Below are 19,940 nucleotides of genomic sequence, written 5' to 3'. Positions count from 1 at the left end.
GATTCTGTAGACTTTTTACATGTTGGTATCGTATGACATGGCACTATTGTTTGGATGCTAATACTTTCTATTTACCGTTTTCTTTAAAAAATGGAAAGAAACGGCCATGGTCCTTGTCCTCAAAATACTTTCATCAGGCCCTATATTTACGTGTAAATGGATCTAACTTTAAGCCATTTTGTAATTTGGTTCCTTATACTTTCCCCCATAGAAGGCATTAGTGAGGTACTACTTAATTATTTGGATATCCTGCATGATTAAATTATTTTAGAATACAAACGTTAATGGCCATACTGGAGTTTTGTCCAAATTCTTTCTTTCCTATATGAATGCAGCAGAGGCGACAAAGTTTAATTTGATAACTTTTTGTACCACAATTTATTTTAACCATTCAATATATTTGCAATGGCTTTTGTTGTGCCGAGATGAGCTGACAATAACTTTTCAATGGGTTGAGATAAGATAACTTGTCCCAGAAAGTTCTCACAGTCAGGTTAAACTTTGCTAAATCTGTATATTCTTTACAATCATGTTTTTGTCACTTCATAATCTGTGCTTTGCTCTGTCTGCAGGAAGGTAATCGCATTGTTATGGCAGATAAGGATTCTCGTACTGTGGTTCAAATGGAACCTGTTCTAAATGGCCTTCGCAAGTCAGATAATCCAAAGAAATCATTACAAGGTGCTACCCTGAGCTTCCATAATGTCAACTACAGAGTCAAGATAAAGACTGGATTGATATGCTGTAGAAAGGTTGTGAAGAGACAGATTCTGACTGATGTTAAGTAAGTCACTGGCTCTTGAAGACTGAAGAAATCCCTTATTATTGGTACCTACTTTTTGATTGTTTTATTTTAGCTCTTTGTTGGGGTTCCTTAAAACACTTGAGTTATATAGGTTTACTAGTAATTATAAGGAAATGATATAGTACCAGTGTTTCTGGTGGCGCAATGCTACATGCACGTCACACACACACAGCACTGCTATGTTGCTTTCGCATATAAAGTTGCATGTAATTTATGAACTTCTGATCGCTGAGGAGACATGTTTGCTCATTGCTTTCGCATATCTGCTGTACGAGATTTACTGGTGGCTGAGGTGACATCACGGCTTGTCGCTGTGTCTTGTAAGCTGCATTAGCTTCACGGCGACGTTCAACCCTCTGTGGTGACATATTTGCACGACAGCGACTGTTTGTTCCACCACTGGACAACAGTTGACGATTAGATGAAGGCTGGACTGGTGTTGGCGGCATTAGCACTTGAGATGACATAATATCATGTTCAGGAGATGTGTGAAGATAGTGGGGAAGTACTATGCTTCAATGTTGTTGGTCAGTATGCACTGCTAGCTATGTATGTGGACATGTGTGAGGTATCATTTATTGGAGTCTCCACACAGGTGTGCAGCTGTCTCACAACCAACTGCAAAGACTGAGTACTGCTGTATCCATAGCAACTGAGGCCGCAGGGGTTTGTGGGGGCTGTAGTCTGCCTATAATCCCTTATTCAGTGCACAAGGATAAAGAACGTGTGATGATATCACCACCATGTGATCAGGGGTCAGAGCTAAGAGCCGGTAACTGACATCACAGGTGCTTTCAGGTTCTGCATTTAACACACACGTCACACACAGAAAGATGGACAAGTGGTTGTCAGTACTTTGATAGTGGCCTTGTGCAAATTAAAAAATAAATAAAAATTCCCCATTATTCTGCGCTCAATACCCCACAATGACAAACTGAAAACAGAATGTTTGAACAAGTATTCAGTATAAAGGCCCATTTACACGGTACGTTGATCGCTCAAACGACAGTCTGAGTGACATTTTTGAGTGATCATCTTTGTATAACTCTAAGTAGCTAATTAGCTACTAACGAGTTAATGCAGATGGAGCGGGACACCGCCACGCTAGCGCGGAGAACAATGCAGCTGTTTTGTATATGCAAACAGCTGTTTTGTTCTCGGAGCTTTCAGCTGGTGTCCTGCTGAGAACTGCCAGCGGGATATCAGCTGAAAGAATGCTATCAGCACCGGCCCCTGAGATATCACCGTGCAGTGCTGATAAGGCTCATCGCTAACAGTGTACGAACAGTGCATGATGGCCCTGTATTTAGACGCAAAGTTTATTACTCAAAAGACGGCTTTTGAGTGATAATCATTCTGTCTAAATGGGCCTTAACACTTGAAATTAAAGGGGTTGTCCCGCGCCGAAACGGTTTTGTTTTTTTCCCAACCCCCCCCCCCCCCCCCCCCCGTTCGGCGCGAGACAACCCCGATGCAGGGACTTTTAAAAAAAACCGCACAGCGCTTACCTGAATCCCCGTGCTCCGGTGACTTCTTACTTACCGGTTGAAGATGGCCGCCGGGATCTTCTCCCTCGGTGGACCGCAGGGCTTCTGTGCGGTCCATTGCCGATTCCAGCCTCCTGATTGGCTGGAATCGGCACGTGACGGGGCGGAGCTACACGGAGCCGGCATCCTGCACAAGCGGCCCCATTGAGAAAACAAGAAGACCCGGACTGCGCAAGCGCGGCTAATTTGGCCATTAGACGCCGACAATTAGTCGGCTCCATGGAAACGAGGACGCTAGCAACGGAGCAGGTAAGTGAAAAACTTCTTATAACTTCTGTATGGCTCATAATTAATGCACAATGTACATTACAAAGTGCATTAATATGGCCATACAGAAGTGTATAGACCCACTTGCTGCCGCGGGACAACCCCTTTAAGCTCTATGGGCCTCCCATTTCTGCACCTTGATTGGAGTCCACCTGTGATAAATTTAGTTGATAGAACATCATTTTAAAAGGCACGCCCTTGTTTATACCAGATCTCACAGCTCACAAGGCGTATCGGAGCCAAAACCGAGCTATGAGGAGGAATGGACTGTTTGTAGAGCTCAGAGACTGGATTGTGTGGAGGCTCAGATCTGAAGAAGGCTACAAAAAAATTCTGCTGCACTGAAAGTTCCCAAGAGCACAGTGACCTCCATAATTCTTACATGGAAGAAATTTAGAACAACCACTTCCTGGAGCTGACCGGCCCACCAAACTTTGTAATCTGGGGATAAGGGCCTTGGTAAGAGAGTTGACCAAGACCCCAATGGTCACTCTGACTGAGCTCCAAAGATCCTGTATGCAGATGGTAGAAACATCCAAAAGATCAACGATCACTGCAGCCTCCTCCATCTGGGCTTTATGGCAGAGTGGCCATAAGGTTCACCTTCCATCAAGACAATGACCCTAAGCACACAGCCAAGACAACACAGGAGTGGCTTTAAGACAACTCTGTGAATGTCCTTGAGTGGCCCAGCCAGAGCTCTGACTTGAACCCTATCGAACATTTCTGGAAAGACTTGAAAATGGCTGTCCACAGATGACCCCCATCCAACCTGCCAGACCTTGAGAGGATCTGCAAAGAATAATGGCAGAAAATCCCTAAATCCAGATGTGCAAACCTTGTGGCATCATACCCAAGAAGACTGGAGGCTGTAATCACTGCCAAAAGTGCTTCACCTAAGTATAAAGTCTGAAAACTTTTTGTCAATGCAAAATGTATATAAAGTTTTAAATAATGAAAAACTAAGATTTCTAACATTCTGTTTTCACTTTGTCATTATGGGACGTTGAGTGCAAAATGATGGGGAAAACTAGAACTTTTTTAAAATTTGCACAAGGCCACAACCTAACAAAACGGGGAAAAAGTAAAAGGGCCTGAAGACTTTCCAAATGCATTGTAGATGATAATTGTCTTATTGCTGGGGGTCTGACCGCTGAAACCCAATTTCAAAGGGAGATAATTCAGTACGCTTGGTCGGGTTGTACCTGATGCACAGTAAGGCTACTAGCAGGACTTTGTCCCACTTTAAATGTGTCTCTTGACACCTTTTCCTAACTGTAGTTTGAGAGTCCTGTTCATTTTCTCAGCCTACTTTAGTGTCTGTGAACTGAGTGCAACTTCCAATTAATACCTAACAGACAGGACACTGCCTGCACCACCTCTGCCACAAAAGCCGTCCCATTGTCTGAACCCATGCCTGCAGGTAATCTGAATCTTGGAATTATCTCTCAGGAGAGCCTTTGTCACTTCTCTTGATTTCTCAGTCCTTGTTGGGTAGGCTTCTACCCATCCAGAGTAAGTACACACGATGACTAGTAGGTACTTTATATCCTTGGAATGATGGAATTTCAGTAAAGTCTATCATCAGGTTCTCCATAAGAGCTGTGCCCATTGTTTGAATGCCAGGCAGTAGCCTGGGCCCTTGCCTTGGATTGTTTATAGCACAGAGAACACACTTTTCAATGATGCTTTTGATGATGCTGGTCAACTTGGGGATGTAGAAATATCTCTCCTCCATCTCTTCCATTGCTGTTCTGCCCACATACAAACCTCATGAAGCCTCTGGAGAACAGTAGTGGCCAATACGTCTGGTACAAAGATTCTATCATCTGGATACCTTCACCACCCTCCTGGGGTGAACTCTTCTTCTTCTGTCTTCAACAATTCTTGTTCCTGGGAGGAGTACTGTGCATCCCATGATGACGGGGACATGGAAACAAAGCAGCCTCCACTTCTACTGGCGAAGGGATCTTGATTGCTGCTAATTTGGCCTCTTGGTCTGCTTTTCTGTTGCCTCTTGCTGTATCACAGTTACTTTTCTGGTGGCCATTGCAATGTATGACTGCTACTTCTCGAGGAGCCCACACATCTTCCAGTAGTTCTCTGATCTCTTTTCCATACTTGATGATCTTCCCTCCTGCATTAATGAGTCCCTTCTCCTTGTAGAGTGCTCCATGGACATGCAAAGTGAGAAAAACGTACTTGGAATCGGTATAGATATTGACTCTTACTCCTGCTGCCAACTATAGGGCATGTATGAGGGCTGTCATTTCTGCTTTCTAGGCTTAGGTGCCTTTTGGTAATGGTTCTGCTTCAATAACAACCTGTAACATGACAACTGCATAACCTGCGCAGCTTTCACCGTTCTCCACATAGCTACTACCATCCGTGTAATACTCCACATCCGGTCTGGATAAGGGATTATTTTTTAAGTCTGGATTGCTGGAATAAACTTCTTCCATAGTCTCTACACAGTCATACTCAGGTGTGCCTGTAGCTGTAGGCATAAAAGTAGCAGGATTCAATGTCTGCACAACTTCCAGCTTTAATCTTGTTTTTTCACACAAAGGCCCTTTTTGGTTATTTGTTAACCAATGGGGACCCTTTGCATCCATTAGAGTCAAGACTGAATGCAGCATTCTGATGAGCAGGTCCTGGCCCAGTGTGAGTTTATCTGCTTCTGTTACCAGTAAAGCCGTTGCTGCCAGCGCCCTCAGGCAGGGTGGCCATCATTGTCCCACTATGTCAAGTTGTTTGGAGAGATAGACCACAGGCCGGTGCCATGAGCCTACCATCTAAGTTAGGACACCAATGGCCAATCCTTTCTTCTCATGGACATACAGAATGAAGGGTTTTCGGGAGTCTGGTAAGCCTAGGGCTGGCGCCTCTATGACAGCTCTTTTGATTGCTTCAGGCCTGCAGTTGATCAGTTTCCCAGTGGCTTCATAGAGGGGTTTGACCTTCAGAGAGTAGTTGGGTATCCAGATGCGACAGAATCCTGCTGCTCCCAAGAATTCTCTCACTTCCTTCCTTGTTGTTGGGTTGGGGATGGAGCACACATCCTGTTTTGTTTCTGGGCCCAACTATCTTTTTTTCTCCTCCAGACATATAAAATTCTAGGTATTTGACTGACCTCCGACAAATCTTGGCTATTTTGCATGACAAACAGTACTCAACTGTTATATCGATAGCCAGAGAAGCCTCAACAGTCGTCCTCTTTGAGCTTTCCAGGGAATTGGGTATTGCCTTTGTAATACAGCAACGGCATCTGCTTTTAGTTCCACCATGACTGGCCGGATATTGTGGGCTAATCCAGGTGGCATATCTTCTGCCCACACATCCGGTATTTTCAGATAAAATCCTTTAACACTGACAGAAGGATCATGTAATCTATGTACAACAAACAAGCATCATTCTTCTTGTTGAGGTATACAAACAGTCATTATCCTTGCCCCGAATCCTAATTTGAGGGTGGCATCTCCCGTTGGGCGAAAGGTGACGTGAGCTTGCAGCTTCCACAGCATGTCCCTTCCCAGGAGTGACACTGGAGAATCGGCTACATACAAGAACAGGTGGCTCATTTCCCGAGTGCTCAGGTGACACTTACGTGGAACCAGAAAAGGGTGGCATGCTTTGACCCCCGTAGGCCCTACTATAGTTGCCTGTCAGTGTGACAGAGGACCAGGGGGGCTGTTACCACTGAATGCTCAGCTCCAGTATCTACCATAAAGTCAACAGGTTGGCCTCCTATGTTAATTCGGACCATAGGCTCTTGGGGGCCCAGGGAATAGGAGCCCGGTCATCTTCAATCCTCCCTATAGAGGGTGGCCCAGTTGATGGGGTTTTCTTCTTTCTCCCACCTTCGGTTGTGCTGTTCTTGGAGTTGGTACTATGGTGGTTGATACCTTCCATGGTGAACAGTGCTTCTCCCATTGGGAGCGTGATTTCCTGGCATGTTGGGACACTCCCTCTTCCAGTGCGCCTCCTGTTTACAATGATCACACTGGTTCCGCCCAAATCATCCCCTGCCTTTTCCTCTATTATTGTGATACACGGAATGTGGCTGGGGGTCCATGGGCTTTGAGGGCTGCAGTTAACAAATCTGCTTTCTTCTTGATTTTCCTATCACTCTCCCTTTTACCTTCTTGAGCCCGATTTTATAAAAGTTTTAGTGACTATTTCCAACAATTGAATATGTATGTATAGCCCTGCACCAAAAGTATATATCAAGTACCTCCGATTATAAGTAGGCCACTACCCCGACCTACCAGAATAAATGAAATGCAAAAGCAATAATGTACAAACGGTGCGCTAAATTTAATGAATGTGCCTGTATCAGTACAACCAAGAAAAGAGGCATATGAACTGCAGCAGGATGGAGTACCAAAAGGCAATATAGCAATAATAAAAAATGCAAGAAAAACGTGGCAGTAAAGATAAGGCCTCAATCACACGGGCTACAAAATCTTGCTATGTTTTGTAGCGGGATTTTGTAGCCCGTGTGGATAAAGCCTAAAGCACAGAGCACACGTGTGAGCTGCAGCCACTCCAGCCGATAGCGGCTGCATACACAAATATTGCAGGCTGGGGTTGACGTCACCTAGCCTCACTATGGAAGCTAAAACAAGCCCAAAAAACCCCAACGTGTATCAAGACCTAAACACTGGTTTCTCCCTCAGAGAGAATCTCCAACCGAAATAGCTTTAGCTCACATGTGCGCTCTGCTTTTTCTTTACTGCTGGTTATTGCCTTCTGCTCCCGTTCTCCACTTGCTGCTGGGTGAGTGTTTCTTTACATTGATATTTTATTCTGACTCAATAACATGGCTGCGGGCGTATCGGCTGAAGTAACTTCTCTTGTAGTTATGAACCAGTACTCACACCAGGTATATGTTGTCAGACAGCATCCAACTCGACTGCATAGGCATGTGAGAAGATTCCAGGGTTTATTTAGGTAGAAATCTTGTAGAATGCACATTCAGCAGTAGGTAAAAAGAATGATGATGAGCCAAAGCACAGAGTAGAGACCTAACACACAGGCTATAGACAGGAAACTCCCTAGCAGGAGGAAAAGGAGGAGTTATGCAACACAGGGGGGTACAGAGAACCAGGAGGGACAAACTAAAGAAGGCAAACACTTACAGATACAATACAGGTTATACATGTCAATGAATAGAGTCAGGTAGATGAGACATGACACTCCCCGTCTGAAATCTTTAGATTTCACTGAATACTGTTTTGACATAATGTCCTTCAAAGTCCAGAAATTCTTGTTCAACCTAAAAAACAAACAAACAAATGCAACAGCAATAATAAATGAACAAGTCAACTGTTGTGGCAAAGGTAATCCACAGGTGGACTTCTTCAGTTTCTCTCGGTTGCAGTCTGCGGTGATATGCTCCCCGCCATGAGCTGTGTAGGATAATCAAGCTTCCTTAGGTGACTTCCTTCCTTGGAAGAAGAAGTACTAGTTCACTGATTGGATGGAAGAAAACTCTTACAGTGCCTCCTTTTGTCACTTTGACTTCCACTTTTCGAATTTTCCCATCGTCGTTAGGGATGACCTTGGTGACGAGACCCATGGGCCATTCGTTCCGGTGAACCTCTTTGTCTTTCAGAAGAACAAGATCACCAATTGGGTTTTGGAGTCTGCCACTTCTGACGACCTTAGAGGGTGTGTAGATACTCCATCTTCCAACGGTGCCAGAATACATTGGAGAGATGTTGAACCTGTTTCCACTGACGTCTGTAAATGTCACTACAGTCAAAGTTGCCTGGAGGAATAGTAGCAGTCCCAATTTTCTGGGTGAGAAGCGTGGCTGGAGTAAGAATAAATGGAGAATCAGGGTCTAAAGATACCGGAACTAGTGGTCTTGCATTGATGATAGCAGAAACCTCAGCAAAAAGGGTGACCAATGTTTCATGAGTGAGTATCGACGACTTGTGATTCATTAACATTGAATCAAGTATTCTTCTTGTAACGCCAATCATGCGCTCCCAAGCTCCTCCCATATGAGATGAATGCGGAGGGTTAAATACCCAGGTACATCCATTGTTGAGCAAGAAGTTGCCTAGTTGTAGTTCCTTGCAGGCTCCTACGAAGTTAGACCCACAGTCGGACCTCAGCTGTTTGACTGGTCCACGAATGGAGAAGAATCTTCTAAGAGCATTGATAAAACAGGAAGAATCCATAGACTCAATCACTTCAATATGTACTGCACGAATGCTAAGACAGGTGAACAGCACAGCCCATCTTTTGCTATTTGTGGCGCCACCACGCGTCCTTCGTGTGACTACGGACCAAAGACATCCACACCAACGTAAGTAAAGGGGGGATCGGTACTTAATCGATCTGCTGGTAGGTTCGCCATTTGCTGTTGTTGTTGTCTTCCCCTTAGCTTGTGACACTTGACACATTTATGGAGTACGGAGGAAATGCTTCTCTTCATTCCTACGATCCATAAACCGGCTGACCTGATGGCACCTTCAGTGAACTGTCTGCCTTGGTGATGCACTTGATCATGGTGGTGTCAGATTAGCAAGGTAGCGATATAATGCCCACCTGGTATGATGATAGGGTTCTGTTCTTTATTGCATAGATCGGATTTCTCTATCCGACCACCCACTCACAGCAATTTGTGGTGGTCAACTACTGGGTTGAGTTTATAGAGTGCGCTGCTCTTGAGCGGACTGATGCCCTTCGAGATATTGTCTATCTCTGAGTGATACACCTCTTGTTGTGTACACTGGATGATGATTTGTTCAGCAAGTTCAAATTCTGTGACTGTAGGGTGTGCTTTACACATATGCCAACCACTACACTTTGACGATGCGTTCTTTGCAAAACACTGAGCAATGTGAATTAGTCTGCCAATAGCTTGCACGAGAGATCTCCATGTCGAGAAACGTTCAAAGCGATGTGACTTCAGCTTTACCTTAGAAGTTACAGAAGTGTAGAGTGTAGAACTTAGGGCTCTGATTTCCTTGTCAGATGCGGGTTCCACCAGATCATAGATGGCATTGGTAGGTAACAAACAAGGATCTTCGTATAGAAAACTTGGAGGTGAAGACCATATGTGGTCTAGCAGATTTGATGTTGGTGCGGCTCTTGTTCCCTGGTCGGCTGGATTAAGTTCTGTGGGGATGTAATGCCACTGGTTAGGGGTGGAGAAACTTCTGATCCTTTCTACTCGGTGTCCTACATACACGTAGAATTGTTTTGTTTGGTTGTGTATATAACCGAGAACAACCTTACTGTCTGTGTAAAAGGTGAATGAATCAAATGTGACATCCATTTCATCCCTTATCACTTCGGCAATCTCTACTGCTAGCACGGCTGCACAGAGTTCAAGTCTTGGTATGGAATGCGCAGGTTTTGGGGTTAGTTTGCCCTTACCTAGTACGAATCCACAGTGTAGCTCATTGTTGGCTCCTGAGATCTTCAGATAGGTCACTGCGGCTATGGCTTCCATTGATGCATCAGAGAAGATGTGTATTTCCCTTTTGACAGCAGCTGAAAGAGAACTGGGAGCATAACAGCGCGGTACTTGGAGTTGTTCTAATACTTTCAAGGACCTTTTCCATTTTTCCCACCTTTGTTGTTTCTCGACAGGTAAGGGAGCGTCCCAATCCATATTCTCAGTAGTAAGCTGTCTCAGAAGTATCTTGCCCTGAATAGTGATGGGGGCTATGAACCCGAGAGGATCATAAAAACTGTTCACGACCGACAAAACTCCACGCTTGGTAAAAGGTTTGTCGCAAGCTAATACTTGAAATATAAATGTATCTTGTTCGATATTCCAGAGCAATCCTAGGCTGCGTTGTATAGGAAGAACCTCAGAGCTGAGGTCAAGGTCCCGCAAGTTGATTGCATGATCATCAGATGGAAAGGCCTTCATTACTTCCTTGCTGTTGGAGGTAATCTTGTGAAGCCTAAGGTTCGCGACAGACAGCATTTCCTTGGTTCTGGTGAGGAGATCAATCGCCTATGCGCTTGTGGGTAAGGATTTAAGTCCATTGTCTACGTAGAAGTTCTTCTCGACGAATTGCCGAGCATCCGATCCGTGCTCCTTCTCACCTTCTTGGGCTGTCCTTCTCAGTCCATAGATTGCTACAGCGGGTGATGGACTGTTGCCAAAGACATGTACCTTCATCCGGTAATCTATGACTTCTTTGCTGACATCATTGTCCTTGTGCCATAAGAACCTGAGATAGTTTCTGTCATCTTCCTTAACTATGAAGCAATGGAACATCTGCTGGATGTCAGCCATGACCGCAACGGGTTCTTGTCTGAAGCGAATTAGAACGCCCATGAGGCTGTTGTTTAGGTTAGGGCCTGTGAGGAGAAGGTTGTTGAGAGAGACACCTTCATGCTGAGCACTGGAATCGAACACAACTCTGATTTGTTCAGGCTTGCGGGGGTGATACACGCCAAAGGACGGAAGGTACCAGCATTCTTCTCCTTCCCTTACCGGTGGTGCAGGTTCTGCATGGTCTCTATCGAATACCTTCTGCATGAAGTCTACGAAATGTTTTTCCATTACTGGTTTTCTCTCAAGAGTGCGTTTCAGAGAGGAGAATCTAGTGGTAGCTTGCTGCCTATTGTTAGGTAGCTTTACTCTTGGAGAACGGAAGGGTAAGGGAGCTACCCAGCTATTGGAGTCATCTTGGGTGAATTCCCTTTCCATGACCTTGAGAAATTCAATGTCTTCTCTAGCAGGTGCCAACTTGTTATCGTCACTTGTTGTATTGAACACTGTTGATCCAAGACTGTCATCCCAAAGGAAAGTGTTTGTACTGTCTTGTTGGTCATGGTGCCACTTACTGTTAGTCAGTCTCTCCTTCACCCGATAATGGTGTGGGCATGGATGAAAATAAGTACCACGACCATTTGGCAAGATGTGTGTTTTAAATGAGGAAATCTTGGTTGGCTTTTTCATCTTGTCTATACAGACATTGCCTATGATGACCCATCCTAAGTCAAGGCGCTGGGCAAATGGTGCATCATGAGGTCCATTAATTTGCTGACGTATTTTGTGCACCCTAAGAATGTCTCTACCCAGCAGAAGTAGGATCTCTGTGCTCTTGTCAAGGGCTGGTATTTCGTTAGCTATAGGCCTTAGGTGGGGATGATGGAAAGCGGCCTCTGGTGTAGGGATCTCTCCCCTATTGGATGGTATCTGATTACATTCAACAAGTGTGGGCAGGGGTATCTCAAGATTGCCCTTAAGAGAGGCTACTACAAGTCCACTGGCTCTTCTCCCCAAGACCTCTGTCACTCCTCTACATGTACCCAAGGTGTATGGGTAAACATCTCCCTTTATGTTAAACAAATCAAAGAGTTCTGACCTTACAAGTGTTCGATTGCTCTGGTCATCGAGGATGGTGTACACCTTCATAGTCCTTTCTGGTTGACCCTGGGGGTACACATCGACTAGGCATATCCTTGCACAGGACTGGTCGCAAATGCCTTCTCCACAGACTTCTGTGCATGAAGAAGATACAGTGGTAGGACTTGCTGCTTGATCTGTGTTCTCCCCGCCATACGTTGGTGGGGTAGGGAAACTCATAGCTGGTGCAGTACTAGTTTGAGATGGGTGAAGAGCTTGTACGTGATCCTCACAACCACACTCAGTGCATTTGATGGCATTTTTACAGTCTTTAGCAATGTGTTCAGTAGAAGCGCAACATCTGAAACATACCCCAAGCTTCTTTAGAAGCTCCTTGCATTCTTGGAGTGGTTTCTTCTCGAAGCCGATGCACTTCTTGAGGGGATGAGGCTTCTTATGTAAGGGACACAGGCGATTAGGGTTTTCAACCTTTTCATCTTGATTGCTCTTGTAACTGACTCCCTGTGAAGCTGACAAAGTAGAGGGAAAAATATCAGTCTTTTTTACTGACACTGGACCTCTGCGGCCTTTGTAGTCGATGCGTGGGTTGTCAGACTTGAATGGATGTGGAACGGGATTGGATTCCTCGTAGGAAAAGCTTAGATCGTTCTTGGATTCTGCAATGTTTTTGATGAACTCACAGAAGTAGGAAAATGGAGGAAAAGAGACTTGATTTTCTCTCTTATATCTTGACCCCAGAGCGGTCCACTTCTCTTGAAGGTTGTATGGCAGCTTTGACACGATTGGGTTTACTCCACGAGCAGTATCCAGGTAACTGAGGCCAGGTAGGTGAGTGTCTCCCTTGGCCAGCTGTAGCTCTAGCAGTAAGTCACAGAGCTCTGGGAATTTCTGATTGTCTTTACCAGATATCCTTGGAAAGGCTTGCAGATGTTTGAACAGAGCATTTTCTTTTGCTTCAGGACTACCATAGGTTCTCTCCAGTCTCTCCCAAGCGGCTGCAAGGCCTGCTGCTGGATTTTCAATGTGGACAGATCTGAGTCTCTTTTTTTTTTTAATTAAAGTGTTTTTTTATTAAACTTTTTTCACCTTTTACATATTATTAAAACATTTCTTACATAACTTTGGTTCCCCCCCCCTTCCCTCCCCCCTCCCCCTCTCCCTCCCCCCCTAAGATCTCTCTCTCAGTGTTCAGTTCTTTGGGTAGAACTGTCTCTAATTAAACAATGTGCTTTATCATAGCCAATAGTAACAGTTCTTGTATTGCTTGTTTGTTTTCTTCTTTGGTCTTTTTGTTGCTTGTCCTCTTGCTGTTTTCTTTTACTGGTTCAGGGTTATTTTTTTTTGTTACATACACGGGGCGGCGCCATATCCTTTGCCCCTTGTCTGGTCTCTCTCTCTCCCATCCCTCCCTTCCCATCCTATCTCGTTGATCCTTACCGCTTTATTTTATTATGTAGCGAGTCTGTAAGTTATTCTACATTTCCTAATAAACTCTGTATATATCAATTACATGCTTTGTTATGTCCTATTAGATCCTCGATTTACTGGTGCTTCCCCACACGGCTCACCACTCCACTTATGCATTTGGTCCAGCACTGTTACTCTGGGCGTGTATCCATCTCAGCCAAATGTCCTGATATTTTTGGCTGACCTTGCGTTTAGTATATATGCTCCTTTCCCACGGTAAAATTTGGTTGACCTTGTTTTTGAATTCTCCCAGCGTGGGTGGTTCTTCATCCAACCAACGTTGGGCTATTGTTTTTCTGGCTATATACAGTAGTCTAGCTACCGCTAGTTTTTCATGGTCATCCAACGCTAGGTCTTGTATGTATCCCAGGATGCACACGTATGGTGTAAAGTCCATACGTATGCCAAATGCTGCGTTTATTGCATTTCTTATTCCCACCCAATATCTATGCAATTTCGGACAACGCCATAGCATGTGGATTAGGTCCGCCGTGTGGGTTTTGCACCTTACACATATCGGGGAGGTTCTCATTCCTATATTGTGTAAGAAGGCCGGGGTGCGGTACACTCTGTGTATTAGGAATATTTGTGAGACTCTGTGTGACTCACTCAGAGATAACTGGGGTGTCATTTGCAGTATTTCCTCCCAGTGCGACTCCTCAATGGGTCCCAAGTCTGCTTCCCATTTTGCTTTTGTTAGTATCGGGTTTCGTGCATTAACCGTGTCCTGTATGTGGGAATATAGTACAGATATTTTCCCTGTTGTGGTGGTGGCTTTTCCTATTATGTCCGCTACTATATTAGTTGTCACTGCTATTTCTGTCGAGTTTTTTTCCGCTTGTATAGCGTGTCTAAGCTGCAAATATTTGTAAAAGTCACTATTGGGGATGCTGTAATTCTGTCTTATCTGCTCAAGGGTTTTTAGTTCCCCCCCCCCCTCCAGTATCTGATCCATTCTCCTGACTCCCCTGTCTTTCCACTCTTGGAAGCCTCTTGGCTTGTTGATTTCTGGCAGGTGTGGGTTATTCCATATGGGGGTATGCTGGGTGCAGCTTTTTATATTGAACATATTTCTGGTCTTCCACCATATTTTATGTGTCATTGTTAGTGTGGGGGCGTTTTGACCGTTTTTTTTAAACGCTCCACGTTCCAGGGTTTCGAGCAGGTGTGACCCCCTGAAAAAATTTTTAAGAATTCTAAAACTAGCATCTTGTGTCTCTTCTGTCTCCCATCCCCTGAGATGCTGCAGCTGTGAGGCCACGAAATACGAGAACGGGTTGGGCAAAGCTAATCCTCCCTTTTCTTTTGAGTTGCATAATAGTTCCAATTTTATCCTGGGTGTCTTCCCTCCCCATATGAGCTCTCTAAATAATCCCTTGACCTTGTGGAAGAATTTTTGTGTTATCCAGTGTGGGGAATTGTGTATTAGATATAGCAGTTGGGGCATCCATATCATTTTTATTAGATTCACTCTTCCTATGATTGACATGGGTAGTTTCCGCCATATGTGAAGTTTTTGTTTCCATTTTTCCATAAGTGGTTCTAGGTTTATTTTCCCGTATTCGCTGACATTTTTCGTAATTTTAACTCCCAGGTATTTAATTATTGGGGTGCATTTCAGGGTTAGTTCTCTATTAGCAATTTGCATACCTGGGGTATCTACCGGTAGTATTTCGGATTTCGTCCAATTGATGGTGAGTCCCGAGAAGGCTCCAAATTCTTTTATTGCTAGCATCGCGGTTTCCAAGGATTTTTCCCCATCCCCTAAGAATAATAACATGTCGTCCGCGTATAGAGCGATTTTTTCCTCTATATTTCCTCTTCTGAATCCCACTATTTCCTGATGTGCTCGAATTTTGCATGCCAGGGGCTCTATTGCAAGCGCAAACAGCAGTGGCGATAGTGGGCACCCTTGTCTTGTCCCTCTATGTAGTGGGAAGGCTTCTGAGGACCCCCCGTTAATGGTCACATCCGCCTCCGCTCCAGCATATAGAAGTTTTACCCGTTGCACAAATATTGAGCCACAGCCCATTTTTTCTAATACCTTCCACAAGTATTGCCACTCGACGCTATCGAACGCCTTGGCCGCGTCTAATGAGCATATGGTTCTATCTCCGGTGTTATCTACGGGTATTTGTAGGTTTAGAAATACCCTACGGATATTCGTTGCCGTTGATCTTGCTGGTATAAATCCACTCTGGTCTGGGTGCACCAGGGTGGATGCCACTTGTGTTAGCCGCTTTGCCAGAACTTTTGCTATAATTTTGACGTCCGCGTTTAACAGCGATATTGGTCTATACGAATCCATCGACAGGGGGTCTTTTTCTGGTTTTAGCAGAATTATTATTTTTGCTTTTCGCATTGTTTGTGGCAGTTCCCCTTCCTTCTCCGCCCCCACCCATGTCTCTAGAAGTTGTGGTAGTAAGGTGTCTGCGTGTTGTTTATAAAATTCTATTGGGAAACCATCCTCCCCTGGGGCCTTGTTATTTTGCATGTCTTTTACCGCCTCCTGCATCTCCTCCAAGTCTATTGGTGCATCAAGGAACTCTCTCTGTTCCTCCGACAATTTACGTGTTCCTATGTCCGCTAAGTATTCCTCGATTTGTTCTCCCGTTTTTTCCAGTTTCGAGGAGTACAAAGAGGAGTAGAATTCACGTGCAGTCTCTCTTATGGCTGTTGTATCCCTGACAATCTCGCCTTGTGTGTCTTTTAATTCAATGATATACGTGGGGCTGGTTTGTGCTCGGGCAATAACTGCCAGCATATGTCCCGTTTTTTCTCCCTCCTCGTAATATGTCTGTTTTCGGAACCCGTTTTTAATTGCCGCCGTGTCTAGTACGTAATTATTAAGGGCCTCTTGAGCTTGTTTCCATAGGTTGAGTGCTGTTATTGTTTTCTCTTTTATATAGTTTTCTTCCGATTCTTTTAGTTTGTCACGTATTTTTTGTCCTCTATCTCTATGCCCCTTTTTCGCCTGCGTGATTTGTTGTATGTATACCCCCCTCATATATGCCTTCATGGCCTCCCAGCAGACCGTCATACTTGTGGTACCCTTATTTAGTGTAAAATATTCCTCTAGTGTCGTTTTCACTATTTCCTTGTTTAATATATTTAACCAGTGCGAGTTCAGATTCCATCTCTTTTGGGAGTGACTATCGGTGTTGCAATGTTGTATGTCCAGGCGTAGTATGGAATGATCAGATACCATTCTTGGCAGATATTCTATCCGGGTTATATCTCTATATATCTGGATATTCCCTACCGCTAGGTCTATTCTAGATAAACATTGGTGTGTGGATGAGTAGCAGGAATATTGTTTATGTGTGGGGTGCCGTGTTCTCCATATATCTATTAATGATATTTCTTTTATTAGTTTACCTAATGGTGTTAGGTTCCTTTCTTCGTTTACGCTTCCTGCCCTTAGTCTGTCCTGTGTAGGGTTAATGACCGAATTAAAGTCACCTATGATAAGGACTGGGATGTCCGGTTTGTCTGCTATGAATCCTATAACTTGCCGCATTGTCGTGTTATTGTATGGTGGCGGGATATATACTGAAGCTATAATGCATGTATAATTGTATATTCTGCAGTGTAGGCATATGAAGCGGCCTTCCGGATCGATTTTTCGTGATAGGCATTTAAACGGTATATTTCTGTGAACCACTATGCTAACCCCCCTGGAGTACCTGGTGTGTATGGAGTGGAAGCTCTGTCCCATCCCTCCTATTTTGAGTGTGTCCGTATTTTCTTTTGATAGGTGCGTCTCCTGCATACATATAATAGCCGGGCCTTGTTCCTTAATGACTTTCAGTATTGCTGATCGTTTTGTCTGGTCGCTCATACCTCTCACGTTCCACGATACGACCCTGATCTTACTACTCATTTTTTGGGTTTTTTGTTTTTCGCAGGATTATTTTCTGTGTGTTACCACCCCTTTTTGTTTTTGTGAGTGAGTCGCACTGGGAGGACCCCCGTCTCAATATTTGTGTCTCCCCCATGTCTACCCGTATATGTGTATGTGTACTACTATTTGTTCTCCGCAATGGGCCTCTCCAGCAACATTTTGGTTTGGCCCCCCACATCCGCCAATACATACATTTATTCACCTTTGCAATGCAGATTTTCGTTATTTGCAGTATACTATTCAACCGTACAATTACATTAACATTTCTTCCCCTTATCCCTCCCTGAACCATTTTTCTATCGTTTAACCTTATCCCTTTTAACTGTATACTATCTAGTATTTCCCAACTATGCGAGAGAGAGACCAAACAACAAACATCCCCAACACATAACTCACTGATCCGTTGTCTCATCGGATCGGGGTACCAGTCCTCCATTCTCCTACGCGATGCATCCTGTCGTCCCAGGAGCTCCTTTCAAAAAATTTTCGGTTCCCTTTGTGTGAACATTACTTTGGGTGCAGCCTCTTCATGGTGACTTGCGCGGCGATCTTCCCCTCCGGATCTGTTCTTCATTTTGATCTATCCAGTGACCTGCGTCTTTTGGGTTTTCGAAGAATTGTGTCGTACCCAGCGCCGCCACTCTCAGTTTAGCCGGGTACAACATCCCATAGGGCACTTGTAGGTTTCGCAGCCGTCTTTTTATTTCTATAAATGTTGCTCGCTTCTTTTGTATTTCCGTAGAGAAGTCTGGATAAAAGGAGATTTTCGCGCCGTTGTATTGAACTTCACCCTTTTCGCGGGCCTTTTGGAGTATGGTGTCACGGTCTCTATAGTGCAGCACTTTTATGAGTATCGGTCTGGCGGGAGCCCCCGGGGGGAGGGGTCGTGCCGGCACGCGGTGGGCTCTTTCGACTGCAAACATCGCAGTTAGGGTGTTTCTTCCGAACAATTCGGGCAGCCATGTTTCGAAGAATTCTGCTGCGTTTCTTCCTTCCGTCTTTTCTGGGAGGCCCACAATTCTCACGTTGTTCCTTCTTGACCTATTTTCTAAGTCATCTACCTTGTTCTGTAGGTATTGTATGTCGTGCAGGTTTTTTCCCACGTCTCGTTGCATCGGCTGTATTGCGTCTTCTACGTCGCTTATACGTTGTTCAGTTTCTATCAGACGCTGTGATATTTTCCTCATATCTTGCCGTAGCAGGTTTACATTACTTTGCATCGCCCCCATCTGCATGTTAAGGTTGTTCAGTGACGCATTGCCTTTAGTAATTTCGCTGAAGATTTCTTTCAGTGTAGGTTCTCTGGCGCATCTATCGCCCTCCTGTCTTTGGTCTTTTTTGGCAGCATCTTCTGTACTTTGATAGGTGTCTCGTGTAGGGCTGTCTGATGTGTTTGCATATTTTGCGCTGTGCATGCAGATGTCTGGGCTGCTTGTACTGTTCATGCTGTCTCTTGCGTGATGTTTTTTTGTGTTGGCACTGTTTGCATCATTATTATTGTGGTTGGTGTTGTGGGCATGATTTATGGCTTCTTGCCTGTTTCCAGCAGAGTCTTGTACAGCATGTGGACTGCTTTGTTTGGCTTTATCTTTGCTGTATTTAACAGGCTCCGTTAGTGTATTTACTTTGTCTGCCCTCTCCTTGTCTCTCTCTCTTTCTGTGTATGCTGTGACGGTGACTTCCTCCTCCCCTCCTGCCCCCACCATCTCCGTGCTTCTCTGCAAACTCTCCTGCTCCCCTGTGTCTCCCTTTTGTTGCTTGGGGCTTATGGGGACTTCTTTACTGCCTCCCTCTTCCCTGGCATACCTTGCCAGTTTGCGTGCAGTGTCTGCACTATTCACACTGAGCCGCGGTATGAGCGTTCTCGGCTCCCTCCCGCCGGCGCCATCTTGCCTCTGCCGGCCGCCGGCTTCTTCTGCTTTTCCCCGCTCCTTGCCTCGCACCATTATTGCTGCTGTCACTCGTTTCACCTCCGGAGCTTGCTGCTGTGCCTCCGCTGCTGTTTGGCTGCTTTTCGCTGTCTCTGGGTCCCGTTTTCAGGATGGGATTGTCGGGTCTTTCAGGAGCTACACTGAGGTGCGACTTTCTACATCTCCGGCCAGGCTCCGCCCCCCGATCTGAGTCTCTTTACTCGTTCTGTAGACTGTGGGCCAAGCCACCGGATCAGTAGATCTAGTTCTTCCGAAGCAGTAATGCCGAGATCGTGAGTTGCAGTTCTGAAGGCACATTTCCAGCCTCTGTAATTCTCGGGCTGGTCGTCGAACCTTATCAGTCCTGTCTTGGTGAGCTCACGACGTACCATGTATTTTACAAACTCTGACATGTCGGTTTTCTCTGACTTCAGGTGTGAAATTGGTTGAGTGGTACTAATCACATCGTTTGTGGTGTTTTGCGTGAGAGACGTAGGTACATATGGAGCTGTCAGGGTGTTCAGCCTGGGAGCTGGTTTGAAGTCCATAGGTTTGGTGACATGTGGATATGGAACCATGTAATTGCTAGAGGTTTGGAGAACCGCTGGTATTTTGAATTGTCCATGAATACCCGTATATTGAGCTTGCTGGGGTGCAGAGCCTAGGTGCTCCATATAGGACGGAAGGTTGG

General features: G+C 44.9%; 1 protein-coding gene across 4 annotated transcripts in view; it reads left to right on the top strand.

The window, feature by feature from the left end:
- Nucleotides 1–19,940, top strand: part of ABCG2 (ATP binding cassette subfamily G member 2 (JR blood group)) — a 143,720-nt gene that overhangs the window by 79,635 nt on the left and 44,145 nt on the right. For 2 of the 4 annotated variants that reach the window (XM_066574097.1, XM_066574098.1), the window contains one exon: nucleotides 573–784. In XM_066574097.1, coding sequence (XP_066430194.1) covers nucleotides 573–784 — 212 coding nt within the window. Of the gene's footprint in view, nucleotides 1–572; nucleotides 829–10,466; nucleotides 10,618–19,940 lie in introns of those variants that run through there. The other 2 variants (XM_066574100.1, XM_066574099.1) reach the window with 2 other exon arrangements.

Source organism: Eleutherodactylus coqui, chromosome 7, assembly GCF_035609145.1.
Source record: "Eleutherodactylus coqui strain aEleCoq1 chromosome 7, aEleCoq1.hap1, whole genome shotgun sequence".
Lineage (NCBI taxonomy): Eukaryota > Metazoa > Chordata > Amphibia > Anura > Eleutherodactylidae > Eleutherodactylus > Eleutherodactylus coqui.
This window is presented reverse-complemented; position numbering and strand designations above follow the sequence as displayed.